Genomic DNA, 21,911 nt, shown 5'->3' with positions numbered 1-21,911 from the left:
ATGCTGAGTTGCATCCAAAGAACACCATACCTACTGTGAAGCATGGGGGTGGAAACACCATGCTTTAGGGCTGTTTTTCTGCAAAGGGACCAGGACGTCTGATCCGTGTAAAGGAGAGAATGAATGGAGCCATGTATCGTGAGATTTTGAGTGAAAACATCCTTCCATCAGCAAGGGCATTGATTATGAAACGTGGCTGGGTCTTTCAGCACGACAATGATCCCAAACACACCGCCCGGGCAACAAAGGAGTGGCTTCGTAAGAAGCATTCCAAGGTCCTGGAGTGGCCTAGCCAGTCTCCAGATCTCAACCCCATAGAAAATCTTTGGTGGGAGTTGAACGTTCATGTTGCCCAGCAACAGCCCCAAACATCACTGCTCTAGAGGAGATCTGCATGGAGGAATGGGCCAAAATACCAGCAACAGTGTGTGAAAACATTGTGAAGACTTGCAGAAAACGTTTGACCTCTGTCATTGCCAACAAAGGGTATATCACAAAGTATTAAGATAAACTTTTGTTATTGACCAAATACTTATTTTCCACCATAATTTGCTAATAAATTCATAAAAAATCCTACAATGTGATTTTCTGGATGTTTTTTTTTCATTTTGCCTGTCATAGTTGAAGTCTCTCATCTTTTTAAGTGGGAGAATTTGCACAATTGGTGGCTGGCTAAATACTTTTTTACCCCACTGTATATATATATATAACTTCTTATGGTTGGGGGCAGTATTGCGTAGCTTGGATGAATAAGGTGCCCATAGTAAACTGCCTGCTACTCAGGCCCAGAAGCTAAGATATGCATATTATTAATTGGATAGAACACACTCTGAAGTTTCTAAAACGGTTTGAATGGTGTCTGTGAGTATGACAGAACTCATATGGCAGGCAAAACCCTGAGAAAATGTCCAACCAGGAAGTGGGAAATCTGAGGTTTGTAGGTTTTCAATTCTTTGGCTACCCAATATACATTGTCTATGGGGTCATATTGCACTTCCTAAGGCTTCCACTAGATGTCAACCATCTTTAGAACCTTGTTTCAGGCTTCTACTGTGAAGGGGGAGAGAATAAGAGCTGATGGAGTAAGAGGTCTGGCAGAGTGCCATGAGCTCAGTCATGCGCTCGCCTGTGAGAGTTAGCTGCGTTCCTTTTCCTTTCTAAAGACAAAGGAATTCTCAGGTTGAAACTTTATTGAAGATGTATGTTAAAAACATCCTAAAGATTGATTCTATACATTGTTTGACATGTTTCTACAAATTGTAATGGAATTTTTTGACATTTGGATTTGTGAACTAAAAGCGTGAACAAAAAGGAGGTATTTGGACATAAATTATGTACTTTATCGAACAAAACAAACATTTGTGGAACTGGGATTCCTGGGAGTGCATTCTGATGAAGATCATCAAAGGTAAGTGAATATTTAAAATGCTATTTCTGACTTCTGTTGACTCCAGAACATGGCGGGTATCTGTATGGCTTGTTTTGGTCTCTGAGCCCTGCACTCAGATTATTGCATGGTGTGCTTTTCTGGCAAGCTTTTTTGAAATCTGACACAGCGGTTGCATTAACCTCTTTCTCCTACCTGACACGCAGGCATCCCATCTAGACATCTGGAAATGCAAATGCGCTACGCTAAATGCTAATAGTACTAGTTAAAACTCAAACGTTCATTAAAATACACATGCAGGGTATTGAATTAAAGCTACACTCGTTGTGAATCCAGGCAACGAGTCAGATTTTGGCGAAAGCATGAGAAGCTATTATCTGATAGCATGTAACACCCCAAAAGACCCGCAGGGGACGTAAAACAAAATAATTAGCATAGTCGTCGCTACACAAACCGCACAAATAAAATATAAAACATTCATTACCTTTGACCATCTTCTTTGTTGGCACTCCTAGATGTCCCATAATCACTATTGGGTCTTTTTTTTCTATTAAATCGGTCCATATATAGCCTAGATATCGATCTATGAAGACTGTGTGATAAACGAAAAAAAATAGCGTCTTATAACGTAACGTCATTTTTTTTAATTAAAAAAGTCGACGATAAACTTTCACAAAACACTTCGAAATACTTTTGTAATGCAACTTTTTGATCACGAGGCGATGTATATTCTTTAGCTGTCCGTCTGGAAATAATTTCTGGGTAAATCTCAACCAAAATATCCGGTCGGAGACCGGAAGAACTGCTCTGCCTTGCGTCTGTTTGACCAAGAAACAAATGACAAGACTCTAGACATAGTGTGGAAGCTGCAGGTATTGCAACCTCGGCCCCATTAAATGTGGTTCACCTTTATCAATGGGTTCAAGTCGCGCATGGATATATATTTCCATTTTCAGTGATCAGATTTTCCTGCACTTTTCGATGGAACGCACGTTCTGTTATAGTCACAGCCGTGATTTAACCAGTTTTATAAACGTCTGAGTGTTTTCTATCCACACATACTAATCATATGCATATACTATATTCCTGGCATGAGCAGCAGGGCGCTGAAATGTTGCGCGATTTTTAACAGAATGTTCGAAAAAGTAGGGGGTAGGAGTAACAGGTTAAGGAGAAGTTTATCTAAAGTTCCATGCATAACACTTGTCATCTTTTATCAATGTTTATTATGAGTATTTCTGTAAATTTTTGTTGGTCTCTGCAAAACATTACTGAACATAACGCGCCAAATATAAACTCAAATTTTCTATATAAATATGAACTTTATCGAACAAAACATACATGTATTGTGTAACATGAAGTCTTATGAATATCATCTGATGAAGATCATCAAAGGTTAGTGATTAATTTGATCTCTATTTCTGCTTTTTGTGACTCCTCTCTTTGGCTGGAAAAATGGCTGTGTTTTTGTGACTAGGTGCTGACCTAACATAATCGCATGGTATGCTTTCATCGTAAAGCCTTTTTGAAATGGGACACTGTGGTGGGATTAACACCAGTTTTTCTTTAAAATGGTGTATAATACTTGTATGTTTGAGGAATTTAAATTATGAGATTTCTGTTGTTTGAATTTGGCGCCCTGCACTTTCACTGGCTGTTGTCATATCGTTCCCGTTAACGGGATCTCAGCCATAAAATAGAGACTCTATAGTCATTAAAAAAGTAACCTCTTTAATTGGAAAAACTAGTTCTATATGAATTTGAATATGTACTCTTTATGACAGAATGATACATTTTTGTGAAATCAAAGTTTTTTTATTCGCCAATACAATTTAAATTATATCACTGCCAGTTTTGGCTTGATGGGCCAAAAAACTATCTCCATTGATAAATATGTAAAGAGGCATTTGGAACCCCTTTGGCCACTCAGTAGACTAGATGAGCAAATGTACAGTACCATTCAAAAGTTAGGACGCACCTACTCATTCCAAGGTTTTTTCTTTATTTTTATATTTTCTTCATTGTAGAATAATAGTGAAGACATCAAAACTATGAAATAACAAATGAAATCATGTAGTAACCACATTTTTTTAAAACAAATCAAAATATATTTTATATTTGAGATTCTTCAAAGTCGCCACCTTGCCTTGATGACAGCTTTGCACACTCTTAGCATTCTCTCAATCAGCTTCATGAGGTAGTTAATTGGTGTGCATTTCAATTAACAGATGTGCCTTGTTAAAAGTTCATTTGTGGAATTTCTTTCCTTCTTAATGCGTTTGAGCCAATCAGTTGTGTTGTGACAAGCTAGGAGTGGTATACGGAAGATAGCCCTATTTGATAAAAGACAAAGTCCGTATTATGGCAAGAACAGCAAATAAGCAAAGAGATATGACAGTCCATTAGTACATTACAGTTACCAGCCTCAGAAATTGCAGCCCAAAAAACATGCCTCGGAGTTCAAGTAACAGACACATCTCAACATCTACTGTTCAGAGGGGACTGCGTGAATCAGGCCTTCATAGTTGAATTGTTGCAAAGAAACCACTACTAAAGGACACCAATAAGAAAAAGAGACTTGCATGGCGCCAAGAAACACGAGCAATAGACATTAGACTGGTGGAAATACGTCCAAATTTGAGTTTTTTGGTTCCAACCTCGTGTCTTTGTGAAACTCAGAGTAGGTGAACGGATGATCAACGGATGATCTCCGGATGTGTGGTTCCCACTGTGAAGCATAGCGGAGGAGGTGTAATGGTGTGGGGGTGCTTTGCTGGTGACACTGTCAGGGATTTATTCAGAATTCAAGGCACACTTAACCAGCATGACATTCTGCAGTGATACGCCACCCATCTGGTTTGCGCTTAGTGGGATGATCATTTGTTTTTTAACAGAACAATGACCCAAAACACACCTCCAGGCCGTGTAAGGGCTATTTGACCAAGAAGGAGAGTGACGGAGTGCTGCATCAGATGACCTGGCCTCCACAGTCACCCAACCTCAACCCATTTGAGATGGTTTGGAATTAGTTGGATCACAGAAAAGCAGCCAACAAGTGCTCAGCATATGTGGGAACCAGTAGTGACCCGTCATTCAGGGCAGGTGGGGCTTTGAGACCCAAATTTTCTGCTAAAATATAAAATAAATATATATATTTTTTTGAGGCGGTTGCATGTTATTTTTGCATGAATACGTGTCACATGTCCGATTGCAAACAATGTAAAAAAATATATAGATATAATTGAGTTAATAAAGCCGCATACAACCACGCTCTCTTTTTTGTTTTCTTGATTAAGGCAGCTCCAAAATGCAGGTGTTTCAGCCTAGCTCAGTGCTTTCTGTGGTGGTTTGGCTCAGTACTCTGTCACTCATGAGGTCCTTGCACAATCGCCTAGCTTCAGTCCTTTAGTAACCCTTTGGGTCCTACCATGGAGTTATATTACAAGGGCCCTTTCAAGAAGGCTCAAGGTCATTGGCCACAGAAAAGATGTCAAATCACGTTATATGTACAGTAGCTTTGATTGGACTGATCATGTCAACCTCTACTTTCACAGTCATCATCGTGAATCAAGTCTACTGGCAAATCCTTTTTAATCCATGTCATATGAAGATAAATAATGAAGAGAAAATATAAATACAACGTATCGGTGCTCGTCGGCCATTGGACATAAACATTACAAAAGTTGAAAATTGCAAATTGAACAATGAATTGTTTGGAAGGAATCGGTGACAGTGGCTAACCGCAAGCACTGCAACTGGAAAGTCAGACTGGGAAAATACATTTTGAATGGTCATCAAACTCGGAATTGTAAATATTTTTCTTTGATGGCAAAATTTGCTAATGAAGGGCCGACACGCACAAAAGTTAAGTGTAACGGATTTCCTCCTAGTCATCTGAAGAGGTGTAGCAAGGATCGGACCAATACGCAGCGTGGTAAGTGTCCATGTTTTAATAGAAAAGACTGAACATGACACAATAGAAAATAACAAAGTGAAATGGAAATGAAACAGTCCCGTGTGACACAAAAACTGACACAGGAAACAATCACCCACAAAATACCCAAATAATATGGCTGCCTAAATATGGTTCCCAATCAGAGACAACGATAAACACCTGCCTCTAATTGAGAACCAATCTATGCAACCATAGACCTACATAACCACCTAGATGGAAACAAATTCATAAATCTCCCCCAAAAAACTAGACACCCTAGATGAGACAAAAACACACATAACACCCATGTCACACTCTGACCTAACCAAAATAATAAAGAAAACAAAGAATACTAAGGTCAGGGCGTGACAGTAAGTCCAAAAATGTCTTATATGCTGCTACATAAATGATGTAATATGCCAGGGAGATATGGTCAACCATAACAGCTATGTTTTAAAAAAAGGCAGTAAACGAGGCTGAATGAATTGTTTCGTTGCCAGACAAGGCTCAGCTGATAGCCAGGCGTTGCGGTGGTAAGGATTCACTCCATTGTGCTGGAAAGAAAGCTCTGCTGTTGGGACAGCTTTATGTAGGTCCAAAACATTTGTGGGCACCACTTGTCGCCGTTAGAGTGCATTTAATGTATTGTTTAGTGTTGTGTTGTGTAGTGTCTTTGCTGGCATGCATCTAAAAAATTATTGGGGGGAGTTTGCTACAATCGCCACTGGTGGGAACTCCATCAAGACGGTTGCAAAAGCATTCCAGGTGAAGCTGGTTGAGAGGTTCTTTAACACTTTTTTGGTTACTACATGGTTCCATATGTGTTATTTCATACTTTTGATGTTTTCACTATTATTCTACAATGTAGAAAATATACAAAATAAAGAAAACCATTGAATGAGTCAGTGTGTCCAAACTTTTGAATGGTACTGTACATGTTCTTGAAATACATTTTACGGGGTGTTAAATATATTGCCATTTTTTTCCGTATGGGAAGCACAAAGCCTGAGCTCTGATGTCCAATATAGGAGCTTATCAATGGCCAAATCTGCCATTTTCAACCTGTATACGGGTACGAGTGTAAAGGGCTACAACCCTTGTATCTAGCCATCCCCCACAATCACCCAACTGTTAGTGTTTGTTCCAGAGAAGTAGAAGCTACAATGTCAGTTGAAGTAAACAACACCTGCATCAATGAGAACACAAATCCAGCCCCTCAACCCGACTTGAGCTTATAGGGATAACCAGTGAGCAAGATCAGCTCAGTATCCCCCTACTTAATCCTCTTCCTGCAGTGTGGCCTCTTGCTCTTTGACAGAAGCTTTGGAGACGAATGCTATTGTCTCCTGTGTTCCTCCTCTGGTCTTGTGCCACTGAGCCTGGTGAGAAAAGGAGGGTTGGGGTGTGTGTGTGTGTGCGGGAGAATGATTGTGTGTGTGCACATGTGTGTGTGGAGGTGCATACATATATATATATACAGTGCCTTGCAAAAGTATTCATCCCCCTTGGTGTTTTTCCTATTTTGTTGCATTACAACCTGTAATTTAAATTGATTTTTATTTGTATTTCATGTAATGGACATACTCAAAATCATCCAAATTGGTGAAGTGAAATGAAAAAAAGAACTTGTTTAAAAAAATGTTTTTAAAAAACAACCAAAAATTGGAAAAGGGGTGCGTGCATATTTATTCACCCCCTTTGCTATGAAGCCCCTAAATAAGATATGGTGCAACCAATTACCTTCAGAAGTCACATAATTTGTTAGATTGCACACAGGTGGATTTTATCTAAGTATCACATGATCTGTCACATGATATCAGTATATATACACCTGTTCTGAAAGGCCCTAGAGTCTGCAACACCACTAAGCAAGGGGCTCCAGCAAGCAAGCGGCACCATGAAGACCAAGGAGCTCTCCAAACAGGTTAGGGACAAAGTTGTGGAGAAGTACAGATCAGTGTTGGGTTATAAAAAAAATGGGAACTTTGAACATCCCACGGAACGCCATTAAATCCATTATTAAATGGTCTCTGTAACGGCCGTTGGTGGAAGAAGGTGAGGACCAAAGCGCAGCGTGGTACGTGTTCATCATTTATTAAATAGAACTGAACACTAAATACAAAGTAACAAAAAAGAACAACCGAAACAGCTCCGTCAGGTACAAAACAGAAAGCAACGACCCACAAAACCCATGTTTGCAAGAGCTACCTAAGTATGGTTCTCAATCAGAGACAACGATAGACAGCTGTCCCTGATTGAAAACAAAGGAATATAAAAACACAGAAAAAGGAACATAGAATGCCCACCCTAGTCACACCCTGGCCTAACCAAAATAGAGAATAAATGCCTCTCTATGGCCAGGGCGTGACAGGGCCGCCCATCAAAACGCACAAACCTGGCAAGGAAGGCATTAATCAGAGAGGCAACAAAGAGACCAAAGATAACCCCGAAGGAGCTGCAAAGCTCCACAGCAGAGATTGGAGTATCTGTCCATAGGACCAGTTTAAGCCGCACACTCCACAGAGCTGGGCTTTTACGGAAGATTTGCCAGAAAAAAAAGCCATTGCTTGAAGAAAAAATTAAGCAAACATGTTTAGTGTTTCTCCAAAAGGCATGCGGGAGTCTCCCCAAACATAAGGAAGAAGGTACTCTGGTCAGATGAGACTTAAATTGAGCTTTTTGGCCATCAAGGAAAACGCCATGTCTGGCGCAAACCTCTCATCACCCTGAGAATAGCATCCCCACAGTGAAGCACGGTGGTGGCAGCAACATGCTGTGGGGATGTTTTTCATTGGCAGGGACTGGGAAACTGGTCAGAATTGAATGAATGATGGATAGTGCTAAATACAGGGAAATTCTTGAGGGAAACCTGTTTCAGTCTTCCAAAGATTTGAGACTGGGACCGAGGTTCACTTTCCAGCAGGACAATAATATATAATAATATAATAATAATAATATATGCCATTTAGCAGACGCTTTTATCCAAAGCGACTTACAGTCATGTGTGCATACATTCTACGTATGGGTGGTCCCGGGAATCGAACCCACTACCCTGGCGTTACAAGCACCATGCTCTACCAACTGAGCTACAGAAGGACCAATGACCCTAAGCATACTGCTAAAACAAAACTCGAGTGGTTTAAGGGGGGACATTTACTAATTAAATGTCTTGGAATGGCCTAGTCAAAGTCCAGACCTCACTCCAATTGAGAATCTGTGGTATGACTTAAAGATTTCTGTACACCAGCAGAATCCATCCAACTTGATGGAGCTGGAGCAGTTTTGCCTTGAAGAATGGGGAAAAAAAATCCCAGTGGCTAGATGTGCCAAGCTTATAGAGACATACCCCAAGAGACTTGCAGCTGTAATTGTTGCGAAGGGTGGCTCTACAAAGTATTGACTTTGGGAGGGGTGAATAGTTATGCACGCTCAAGTTCTCTGGGATTTTTTTGGTCTAATTTCTAGTTTGTTTCTAAATTTGCTTCTTCAAAGGGGTAGGCATGTTGTGTAAATCAAATGATACAAATCCGCAACCAATCCATTTTAATTCCAGGTTGTAAGGCAATGAAATAGGAAAAAATGCCAGGGGGTGAATACTTTCGCAAGCCACTGTATATTATCATGTTTGTGGCAGGTTGGAGAATGGGAGTCTGCTGTGGAGTGTTCCTCCTTCAGAGAGCACACATCTTTTGACTCCTCGGGCTGAGATTGGGGGATTAGCCTAAGCCTATATACAGTATCTTTAACAACAGTCCGCCAATCTCCCCTGTGCTTGCTACTGGCTCAGGTTTCTACTGCCTCCTTGTACAGACAGACAGAGCGGTTTGACAGAATGGGGGGGGGGGTGGACAATCCATTGTGCTCCTGGCACTGTATTAAAGATATGCACATGCAAGGTGCACTTTGCATGCTAATAGGGTTTCCTGGCTCTTGGCCTTTTGGCTTTAGCCACTCTATGGGGGACAGGTGCCAAAATTAAGTGGTTCCAAGGACAGCCTGTCAGCTTCTCTTGGTTTTCATCATCAAACCGATTATCTGTTTGTTGTATCCCTCCAGCCAGACCTTTTAAACACCACATAATGCTTCACTTATCTACTTTGTCTCTCCAGATGCCTTGACCTAGCCTTGAGTTCTTGGCTTCCTCAGGTTCGTCTTGGGAGGTCAAAACCGACCGGTTCCTTATTAAACCCCCAAACCGGCAGGGTGGGAGAGTGGGTGTTCGCTAACGCTTTAACATGTTGACCGCTGTTTGACCTGAGGAAGTATGTGGCAGATGTCAGGAGGATGCTTGGGTAGTCCTCCAAGGACATGTAGTGGGGTCCCAGGAGGGTAGTTGACCCCTCGATCATCTAGAATCTGTACCTCTCTCTCCGTTTTCCTCCTTTCTTTCCTGCTTTCCTCTTTTACACAGGTCATCTCTGATCCACCCTGCACTATTTAAGCCAGGGCATTTGTTCATGAAATGGACAAACTGTATTCTGTCCAGCTCATTGGCTAATACACCTCTGTCAGATGACCCACCTCCTCTCAATGATAGCTGGGTTAGATTAGGTAGGATTTTTTTTACCCCTACGATGGTATTTTTTTTTTTAGATATTCAATAAACGGAGAGTGTTTGTGCCAAACTTGAAATGGGACAGGGCAGATACAATGCATTCAGAAAGTATTCAGAGCCCTTTTTCCACATTTTGCTATGTTACAGCCTTATTCTAAAATGTATTAAATAATTTTTTCCCCTGATCAATCTACACATAATGCCTCATAATGACAAAGCGAAAACAGATGTTTAGACATTTCTGCACATTTATTAAAAATTAAAAGCAGAAATACCAACCTGACAGAGCTTGAGAGTATCTGCAGAGAAGGATGGGAGAAACTCTCCAAAATCAGGTTTGCCAAGCTTGTAGTGTCATACCCAAGAAGACTTGAGGCTGTAATTGCTGCCAAAGGTGCTTCAACAAAGTCACAGATTCTCAATCAGGGAGTGACCGTTCAGACATTGAATCTGGAGATTGCTGAACTTTAGGTGTCATCTTACAAGCCAGTCAATTAATTGTGATCTTTGTTCATGGCCTTGAGGAAAAAAGGTTAAAGAGGATAGGTTGAGTGAGTTAAAACCCCTTACATTTGGCCTATAAATGGATAGGGCAAAATTGAAATGTTACTTAAAGAAAAGATATGGAAAGCATAACCATGATAGCAATTAAAAGAGAACAGTCTGGATATTATGGGAAATTATTAGACTAGAGGTGAGGACGTAACAATTCATCTGAGGCAAGATTGAAACAAAATATTACACTGTTGATTTTATGCGCATTATATATTTACTGTACTTTGATGCATTTGTTGATAACCTCAAGGGAGGTGATGGTAGTGAACTGGATAATTATCGACCCATCTCTATGCTCTCCTGTTTGGCTAAAATTTGAGAGTCATTGGTGAATAGGCAACTACAATATTTTTTAACTGTTAACAATACTCTTTCTAGTAATCAATCTGGCTTCAGACCTAAACACAGTACTATTATGGCCACTGTAAGTGTTGTAAATGATATTACTAATGCCCTAGATAATAGAAAGTACTGTGCCGCCTTGTTCATAGATTTGTCTAAAGCTTTTGACACTGTAGACCATGCGATACTTTTGAGAAAGCTGTCGTCAATAGGATTGGGATTGGATGCCTGTCGTTGGTTTCATGACTATCTAAAGGATAGAAGTCAGGCTGTTAGAGTCGACGGCATCCAGTCGGAGCCGTTGATTAAAGGGGTCCCACAAGGTTCTATACTTGGCCCATTATTTTAATTTTATTTTTATTTCACCTTTATTTAACCAGGTAGGCTAGTTGAGAACAAGTTCTTATTTACAACTGCGACCTGGCCAAGATAAAGCATAGCAGTGTGAACAGACAACACAGAGTTACACATGGAGTAAACAATAAACAAGTCAATAACACATTGGAAAGAAAAAAGAGTCTATATTGTGTGCAAAAGGCATGAGGAGGTAGGCGGATAATTAAAACATTTCAGATTAACACTGGAGTGATAAATGATCAGATGGTCATGTGCAGGTAGAGATATTGGTGTGCAAAAGAGCAGAAAAGTAAATAAATATAAACAGTATGGGGTTGGGGTAGGTAAATTGGGTGGGCTATTTACTGATGGACTATGTACAGCTGCAGCGATCGGTTAGCTGCTCAGATAGCAGATGTTTGAAGTTGGTGAGGGAGATGAAAGTCTCCAACTTCAACGATTTTTGCAATTCGTTCCAGTCACAGGCAGCAGAGAACTGGAAGGAAAGGCGGCCAAATGAGTTGTTGGCTTTAGGGATGATCAGTGAGATACACCTGCTGGAGCGCGTGCTACGGGTGGGTGTAGCCATCGTGACCAGTGAACTGAGGTAAGGCGGAGCTAGCTACCTAGCATGGACTTGTAGATGACCTGGAGCCAGTGGGTCTGGCGATGAATATGTAGCGAGGGCCAGCCGACTAGAGCATACAGGTCGCAGTGGTGGGTGGTAAAAGGTGCTTTAGTAACAAAACGGACGGCACTGTGATAAACTGCATCCAGTTTGCTGAGTAGAGTATTGGAAGCTATTTTGTAGATGACATCGCCGAAGTCGAGGATCGGTTGGATAGTCAGTTTCACTAGGGTAAGTTTGGTGGCGTGAGTGAAGGAGGCTTTGTTGCGGAATAGAAAGCCGACTCTAGATTTGATTTTAGATTGGAGATGTTTGATGAGTCTGGAAGGAGAGTTTACAGTCTAGCAAGACACCCAGGTACTTATAGATGTCCACATATTCTAGTTCGGAACCATCCAGGGTGGTGATGCTAGTCGGGTGTGTGGGTGCAGGCAGCGAACGGTTGAAAAGCATGCATTTGGTTTTATTAGCGTTTAAGAGCAGTTGGAGGCGACGGAAGGAGTGTTGTATGGCATTGAAGCTCGTTTGGAGGATAGATAGCACAGTTTCCAAGGAAGGGCCAGAAGTATACAGAATGGTGTCGTATGCGCAGAGGTGGATCAGGGAATCGCCCGCAGCAAGAGCAACATCATTGATATATACAGAGAAAAGAGTCCGCTCGAGAATTGAACCCTATGGCACCCCCATAGAGACTGCCAGAGGACCGGACAACATGCCCTCCGATTTGACACACTGAACTCTGTCTGCAAAGTAGTTGGTGAACCAGGCAAGGCAGTCATTAGAAAAACCGAGGCTACTGAGTCTTCCGATAAGAATATGGTGATTGACAGAGTCGAAAGCCTTGGCCAGGTCGATGAAGACGGCTGCACAGTACTGTCTTTTATCGATGGCGGTTATGATATCGTTTAGTACCTTGAGCGTGGCTGAGGTGCACCAGTGACCGGCTCGGAAACTAGATTGCACAGTGGAGATGGTACAGTGGGATTCGAGATGGTCAGAGCTCTGTTTGTTGACTAGGCTTTCGAAGACCTTAGATAAGCAGGGCAGGATGGATATAGGTCTGTAACAGTTTGGGTCCAGGGTGTCTTCCCCTTTGAATAGGGGGATGACTGTGGCAGCTTTCCAATCCTTGGGGATCTCAGACGATATGACAGAGAGGTTGAACAGGCTGGTAATAGGGGTTGCGACAATGGCGGCGGATAGTTTCAGAAATAGAGGGTCCAGATTGTCAAGCCCAGCCGATCAAATCAGATCAAATCAAATTGTATTTGTCACATACACATGGTTAGCAGATGTTAAATGCGAGTGTAGCGAAATCCTTGTGCTTCTAGTTCCGACAATGCAGTGATAACCAACAAGTAATCTAACTAACAATTCCAAAACTACTGTCTTATACACAGTGTAAGGGGATAAGGAACATGTACATAAGGATATATGAATGAGTGATGGTACAGAGCAGCATACAGTAGATGGTATCGAGTACAGTATATACATATGAGATGAGTGTGTAGACAAAGTAAACAAAGTGGCATAGTTAAAGTGGCTAGTGATACATGTGTTACATAAGGATGCAGTCGATGATGTAGAGTACAGTATATACATATGCATATGAGATGAATAATGTAGGGTAAGTAACATTTGTATGGGTCCAGGTTTTGCAACTCTTTCAGAACATCTGCTATCTGGATTTGGGTAAAGGAGAAGTTGGGGAGGCTTGGGCGAGTAGTTGCAGGGGGGGCGGAGCTGTTGGCCGAGGTTGGAGTAGCCAGGAGGAAGGCACGGCCAGCCGTTGAGAAATGCTTGTTGAAGTTTTCAATAATCATGGATTTATCGGTGGTGACCGTGTTACCTAGCCTCAGTGCAGTGGGCTGCTGGGAAGAGGTGCTCTTGTTCTCCATAGACTTTACAGTGTCCCAGAACTTTTTGGAGTTAGAGCTACAGGATGCAAATTTCTGCTTGAAGAAGCTGGCCTTTGCTTTCCTGACTTCCCTGAACAGTTGCATATTGCGGGGACTATTCGCAGCTATTGCAGTCCGCCACAGGATGATTTGTGCTGGTCGAGGGCAGTCAGGTCTGGAGTGAACCAAGGGCTATATCTGTTCTTCGTTCTGCATTTTTTGAACGGAGCATGCTTATCTAAGATGGTTAGGAAGTTACTTTTAAATAATGACCAGGCATCCTCAACTGATGGGATGAGGTCAATATCCTTCCATGATACCCGGGCCAGGTCGATTAGAAAGGCCTGCTCGCAGAAGTGTTTTAGGGAGCGTTTGACAGTGATGAGGGGTGGTCGTTTGACTGCGGACCCGTAGCGGATACATCCTGGTTGAAGACAGCGGAGGTGTATTTGGAGGGCCAGTTGGTCAGGATAACGTCTATGAGGGTGCCCTTGTTTACAGATTTAGGGTTGTACCTGGTGGGTTCCTTGATGATTTGTGTGAGATTGAGGGCATCTAGCTTAGATTGTAGGACTGCCGGGGTTGTTAAGCATATCCCAGTTTAGGTCACCTAACAGAACAAACTCTGAAGCTAGATGGGGGGCGATCAATTCACAAATGGTGTCCAGGGCACAGCTGGGAGCTGAGGGGGGTCGGTAGCAGGCGGCAACAGTGAGAGACTTATTTTTGGAGAGAGTCATTTTTAAAATGAGTAGTTCTAACTGTTTGGGTATGGACCTGGAAAGTATGACATGACTTTGCAGGCTATCTCTGCAGTAGACTGCAACTCCTCCCCCTTTTGACAGTTCTATCTTGATGGAAAATGTTATAGTTGGGTATGGAAATCTCAGAATTTTTGGTGGCCTTCCTAAGCCAGGATTCAGACACGGCAAGGACATCAGTGTTGGCAGAGTGTGCTAAAGCAGTGAGTAAAACAAACTTAGGGAGGAGGCTTCTGATGTTGACATGCATGAAACCAAGGCTTTTTCAATCACAGAAGTCAACAGATGAGCGTGACTGGGGACATGCAGGGCCTGGGTTTACCTCTACATCACCCGCGGAACAGAGGAGGAGTAGTATGAGGGTGCGGCTAAAGGCTATCAATACTGGTCGCCTAGAGCGTTTAGGACAAAGAATAAAAGAAGAAGACTTCTGGGCATGGTAGAATATATTCAGGGCATAATGCGCAGACAGGGGTATGGTGCGGGTACAGCGGAGGTAAGCCCAGGCACTGGGTGATGATAAGAGAGGTTGTATCACTGGACATGCTGGTTGTAATGGGTGAGGTCACCGCATGTGTGGGAGGTGGGACAAAGGAGGTATCAGAGGTATGAGGAGTGGAACTAGGGGCTCCATTTTAAACTAAAACAATGATAACTAACCTGAACAACAGTATACAAGGCATATTGACATTTGAGAGAGACATACAGCAAGGCATACAGTGTTGATTGGGAGAGCTAGCTAAAACAACAGGTGAGACAACAACAGCTAATCAGCTAGCACAACAACCGCAGGTAAAATGGCGATGACTAGGCAGAGAGGGGCGGATTAACTACACACAGAGCCTGAGTTCGAGGCTGGGGCCGACAGATAACACATAAACAAACAGAATGGAGTACCGTGATTAATGGACAGTCCAGCAGGCATCAGCTATGTAGCCAAGTGATCAGCAGCAGTAGATGGGACAGGGAAGCCATCACTACGCTAACGACACACCGTTTAAAGTTAGTAGCCCGGGGGTGGTAGGGGGGGTCTGCTCAGGGCTGGTAGGGAGATGTGCCTGCTATAGCAGGGAGATGTGCCTGGCTCACAGCTAACTGGTGCTAGCTTCGTGGCAGTGGCGTTAGCCAAGGTCCAGAGTTTACAGCAAGGATCCGGTGGAGTATTGGGCTCTAGCCGTGTATGAGTGGGGTTCGGGGGAACAGCTGAGTAGGCCGGGACGTGAGCTTCAGGGATAGCTTCGGTACTGGTTGCAAGCTAGCTGTGAAGATCGGAAGTAGTGGTCCAGGGATTACGGCAGGAATCTGGCGTTGTTGGGGAGAGACAGTTCGATACTGGTAGACTGGCGAGTATTATCCAGGCTAAAAAATAGAGCTGGCTGTGCAGGAGGTAAAAGCCGCTAGCAGTGGCTAACAATGACTAAATAGCTTGTAGCTAATTAGCTGGTTAGCTTCTGGAGGTTCTTGAATGTGAATTACTGTTCACTCTTTACATAAACAATATCGGTGATGAGATAAAGTGTCAAATTAATTTATATGCTGATGACACTGTCATGTACTCTATCGCTTCAACGGCTGACCAAGGATTATCACTATTGGAGACAGATTTTAAGATATTACAAGGTTTTTTTATACAGCTGTAACTTGTTTTAAATGCAAAGAAAACTAATTGGTTTAATTGGTTCAAAATGTTGGTTGAAAATACACTTGCACTTACGAGCTTAGATGGTTCTCGAATTAATCAGGTCTCTGCATAAAAATACTTAGAGATAAGGTTGGATAATAAACTGTCTTTTAAAATGCATATTGACAACCTTTGTAAACATCTGCTTTGATCCACAGCCCTTTTTTTATTCCTGTCTCCTGATATACCATTGACAGAAGCTGTGAATTGGACAGGGGGGAGCGGTTAAGGTGCTATGTTGTTGATCATTAATGGCCTCGGGGTCTGGCATTTAAAGAAGCAGGCCGGTGGCCTTTGTCAACCATCACGACATTGGTTATTTTTGGAGAAAGGTAATCAGGGTGAGGAATATAGAGGGAATGTAGAGGATGGTGATGGATGTGTTCTGTAATGGACTCTGACACTTCTTGGGACAGCATCTATCCTGAATGGATTGATATTGACACCGGCACTGAGGGTTAAGAGGACAGCCAGATATATATATATATAACCCACTGGACACAAACTGGTTTAATCAACGTTGTTTCAACTTAATTTGTCAACGTATTGTGAAGTGTTATGCTGGTGAATGAGGACCCAAAAGCGACTTAACGAAAACAGAGTCTTTATTCCAGTATATGACAAAAGTAAAATCCTGGAAAAATCAAGTAGAAAACAAAACAGGAAAAAACTTAAATCCACTCGTAGTAACGAGGACAGACTGGAGACTCGACCATTGACTGCAGGTTGCTTCGGGAAGGCACCGACCGTAGCAGACTTAGACACCTGCTCACACGCAGCATCTGAAGGAGACAAAACACGACAGGGCGAGACAAGGACACAGAACAGCCAACATCAGACAAGGATCCGACAAGGACAGAAGCGGAAAACAAGGGGAGAAATAGGGACTCTAATCAGAGGGCAAAATAGGGGACAGGTGTGAAAAGAGTAAATGAGTGAGTTAGGAGAATGAGGAACAGCTGGGAGCAGGAACGGAACGATAGAGAGAAGAGAGAGAGGGAGGGGGAGAGAGAGGGATAGAAAAAGGGAACGAACCTAATAAGACCAGCAGGGGGAAACGAACAGAAGGGAAAGCACAAGGACAAGACAATATATGACAAAACATGACAGAAGTGGAATCTACGTGGAAAATAGAGATTGGAATTAAAAAATATGTTTTGAGGGTGAAATTTCAACACAGGATTATGTCATCAGGGAAACCACATTTCAACATAGACAAACATTTTATAAATATGTTGAATTTGATCCTTTAAAACAATGTCAGATCTTCAACGTTATGTCCTCTATCAGCAAAAAAAAAAACAATAGACTGGGCAGCACCTCCTACTGGAGAGTTGATTGCTACACTTTGGTCTCCCATCCAGGGTTGTACCCAAGCCCAGCCCCGTTTAGCTATGATATTTGTCACTGTATATTACCAATGTGCTATCGTGAGAATGACCGATGAGAGTTCTCCATTTTAAAACTAAATAGATTCACTTTTTGCTTTCCAAAGGGTACCCCTAGAGTCAATGTATGCGTGTCTGTTTAAGCTAGAGATATCAATTTTTGGGGTGCCCGCATTATAGCCAGCTAAATCGGTCTGCTAATACAGGATTAGTAAAGGCCCAGTGTATAACTATTGTGAGATTTCTTTTTTTTAAATATACACTTCCAGTCAAAAGTTTGGACATTCAAGGGTTTTTCTGAATTTTTACTATTTTCTAGAATAATAGCGAAGACATCAAAACTATGAAATAACACACATGGAATCATGTAGTAAGCAGTTTATTTATTTAGAATTCAAGGCACACTTAACCAGCATGGCTACTACAGCATTCTGCAGCAATACGCCATCCCATCTGGTTTGCTCTTAGTCGGAATATCACTTGTTTTTCAACAGGACACTGACCCAAAACACACCTCCGGGCTGAGTAAGGGCTAAAAAAAAGGGCTGAGTAAGGGCTTTTTTTAAGGTTATAAATGATTCATTTGATGGACCTTTTTTAGATTAATCTGTAAGGGCTATTTGACCAAGAAGTAGAGTGATCGAGTGCTGCGTCAGATGACCTGGCCTCCACAATCACCAGACCTCAACCCAATTGAGATGATTTGGGATTAGTTGGACTGCAGAGTGACGGAAAAGTTAAAGAATAGGACTAAATCAAATAAATATTTATTTCAAGTGCATTTAAAGTGAGTTTTTATTTCATTTCATCCTATTCTTTAACTTAGATTTTTGTGTTGAGATGTAGACGTGAATCCAACATTTCAATTATTAATTTGAAGACGAACTGACTTAGTCAATGGCACAGATGGAACTCTCCAAGCTGAAGATAAATCTCCTTTAAATGTTGATATTTGGTTGAAATCCTAACACAATTCAATATCACTTTTGAAATAACCCAATAAAATAGCCTTTAAACTTGTCGTAACAAAATATATGTTGGATTCACATCTCCAACTCAACCAAATGTTAAAGAATGGGATTAAGCCAGTTGCTCACATGGATCTACCCAAGCAGTAGATACATGTCCTTTAAATGTGGATATTTGGTTGTATTGTCAACCAAACACCATTCAATATTACTTTTGTAAAACAGTAAATAGCCTAAAATGAAGGCTATCTTACAAAATAATGTAACATTTAACCTTTAAATGAATAACACATCCATGGCCACATTGAGGTTACTGTAACTAAACATGTATTCTTATGTAGAGCATCTATAGGTTTACTTAGACATTTTGTGCGTTCTTTTCTCAAGGGCTTTCTGCTTAAAAACCAATCAACTACTTTGTAACTGTCCTATGACCTTCTGATCCAGTGTTTCTCAACAACAACAAAAATACCAGACCCAAGCACTGACAAGCTATAGTCTTTCTAGTACCAGGAATTTACAAGCAATGGTCCTTCCTCCTACGGGACAGCTTACATTACAAATATCACTTGAGAACAGTCTAAATCAGTGTCAGCTAACCTTCTCAGGAACTGGACAGCATCATCTCAGGGAACGGTATCAGTCCATGGGCTGGATATTGAGAAACAATGAATGTACTGTCATCTTTCATGGAAGAGAACACCATGAGGTATATCACCAAGGTGTGTTTACTCTGATTTAATTGCCTGACTTATTCTCTCTGTTATTTAGCAGCCTGTTGTGTGTATAAGTAATAGTCAATTCCAGTGAAAGCCCAGGTGACATGAGTGAGCGGTACAATCAGCTAACCAATCGCAGTGGTATCAGGGCTGTGACAGGCAGTCATTGTATCCATGCTCGTACCAAGCCCTAAGCAGCTGCTAGCACTGAGATAGGGCTTTGTACTCCTTAGAATACATTGCTGTAGTAGCAGCTCCAGCTTTACAGATTAATCTAAAAAAGGTCCATCAAATGAATCATTTATAACCTTAAAAAAAAGCCTTCACATTGGGTTAGGCGACCATTTGTTTGAGTACTGTATGTTTAAAGGCCCAGTAAGTAAGATAGGCTTCTTCCTCTGTAAATATTTGTCATTGTGATTTATTCAGCATGCAGAATCTAACCTAGCTACTCAGTGGATGACAGTAGTGCACATCCAATTGAAATGGACAAGCCACGAAAGAAGACCACACCATCTTGATCTTGATGTAAATTCCCAGATCTATCTATCTAACCATGCAGTCAAGGCTATCTGGCAGTATGGACCAGTATGAAGTGGTTTACCTGGCCTATCTCTCCAATGGAGCATTAATCAAGAGGGTACAGTAATGGCTGCAATCATTACTGTAGGGATGCCAAGTGAATTTAAAGTGGGGTGGCTGGAGGCCATGGGATGGCATTGGTTCGGTGCGGGGTTGGGGGGATGGGGGGGTGACTTTGTGTGTGTGTGTGTGTGTGTGTGTGTGTGTGTGTGTGTGTGTGTGTGTGTGTGTGTGTGTGTGTGTGTGTGTGTGTGTGTGTGTGTGTGTGTGTGTGTGTGTGTGTGTGTGTGTGTGTGTGTGTGTGTGTGTGTGTGTGTGTGTGTGTGTACAGCAAAAGGGTTTGAGTATTTGGTCATTAGCAACCCACTCATTTAGTTATATTTAGTCCGATTTAAAAAATGCAAAAACCATATGACTGAACATATCTCTTCACTGGCTATATGCTTAACTGGTAATGCTGTCCTTAATGTGTGCATCTATTCTACTTAGCATTACATTACCAGCCATATTAGATTGAGACCGAGAATTAACATGCTTCCATATTTTGTTTATTTATAAGAATCTATGCCTCTGTCTTGACTTAATTCAACACAGATAAAAACACTATTTTGATTGCCTTATTACCAGCTGCTTCTGCCCTCTGCATAATTCATAGGGAGGTTGTTATCAATCTCCAGGCAAACACAACACTGATTCCCATTAATATTTAATCTCACTGACTTCAAAGTCTCAGCAGAGCAGACCCCTGGACTAGGCCAATACATTGGACATGATTACTATGGTGGTGTTAAGCTCATTTGAACAGACAGATAGACAGACAGACAAATGGGCCGGGAGGATAATAGATGGACTTACAGAGGTACGGACATGTACTGTAGGCAGAAAGACAGACAGACATGACAGAGAGCTCATGGATAAAAATGTCTTGTACAAAAAGCCTTTGCCCATTGTGTTTGAGGTGCGACGCTAAAACCAAAATCATTCAAGGACACAGAGAGAAAGCCATAATCAATATTTCTACAGATACTACTGCAAATTGTACATATTGCAACACTGTAGGTGTTCCACATCCATTGAGCATGTGAGATACATGAGAGCTCAGGCGAAACCACCAGTTTATTTATGTGTGTCCAACCCATATTAATTGTGTCTTTCTCTACCATCCCCAGATGACAGTGCGTCGGCAGCCAGCAGCATGGAGGTCATGGACCGCATTGCCTCCCTGGAGCAGCGTGTCCAGATGCAGGAGGACGAGATCCAGCTGCTCAAGTCAGCGCTGGCCGACGTGGTGCGCCGCCTCAACATCTCTGAGGAGCAAAACGCCATGAATAACAGGAGGGGACCCACTAAAGGTAACTGATGCGTCACACAAACAGGCACAGACAGATACACACACACATGTACATATGTATGCACACACGCATGTGCACACATACAGGTATACACACATCCCAGGGAGGTTTCATTAACGTTTTGAGAAGGTTTCAATAACACATGGCTGGCTTAGGTTAACTTTTGAAAAACTCCAAGCACAGATAGGACACATGGAAATTAATTTATCATGCAAACACATTTCTTTTTTTTTTGTGGCACAGCATCAGTGCGATCCAAACCTATGATCTTCTGTTCCCTGTCCATGGAATTATTCCACTGGCCACCAGGATGGAGCTAGGGTTACATTTTGTTTTACTCAAACAAAGCTGTTCATTTTAGTGTATTCAATTAGTGGGTGTGGCCAACACACCTGAACACACTTAACAAGATAGACAATAGAGAGATTTTTGTTTGACGCTTTCTTTGTGTTCTATGTTTTTAAATAACATTTTTAGAATGTTCTTTAAACGTTACTAATGTTTTCTTAATGTTCTGATAACATGACGTTTAGTAAACCCAGAGAAAACCTGCACTACTGAACTTCCTACAGAAGAACATTCATACTTAACCTTCCCTGAACTATTTGAGAACATTCCCAATGTCAAACCAGTTGGAGAACGCTCATAGGATATTACCAATCATTTTTTAAACGTAACCATGTGTTAACTTTTAGGAAATGTTCTGTTAAAGTAATGAAATACCAAATAAAATGTGTTTTTTGTCAAGTTCCTTAAATGTGCTGAGAATGTTCCAAAGCTAAGCAACTATTCTGCACCAATTCCCAGAATGTTGTGGGAAGGTTG

At 41.7% G+C, this 21,911-nt stretch overlaps 1 protein-coding gene across 5 annotated transcripts in view; it reads left to right on the top strand.

Annotated features, from left to right (window-relative positions):
- Positions 1-21,911, top strand: part of LOC124046217 (echinoderm microtubule-associated protein-like 1) — an 80,029-nt gene that overhangs the window by 20,804 nt on the left and 37,314 nt on the right. For all 5 annotated transcript variants that reach the window (XM_046366349.1, XM_046366348.1, XM_046366350.1 and 2 more), the window contains exon 2: positions 20,904-21,086. In XM_046366349.1, the coding sequence (XP_046222305.1) occupies positions 20,904-21,086 (183 nt within the window). The remainder of the gene's footprint in view (positions 1-20,903; positions 21,087-21,911) is intronic.

This window comes from Oncorhynchus gorbuscha, linkage group LG10 (genome assembly GCF_021184085.1).
Source record: "Oncorhynchus gorbuscha isolate QuinsamMale2020 ecotype Even-year linkage group LG10, OgorEven_v1.0, whole genome shotgun sequence".
Classification (NCBI taxonomy): Eukaryota; Metazoa; Chordata; class Actinopteri; order Salmoniformes; family Salmonidae; genus Oncorhynchus; species Oncorhynchus gorbuscha.
This window is presented reverse-complemented; position numbering and strand designations above follow the sequence as displayed.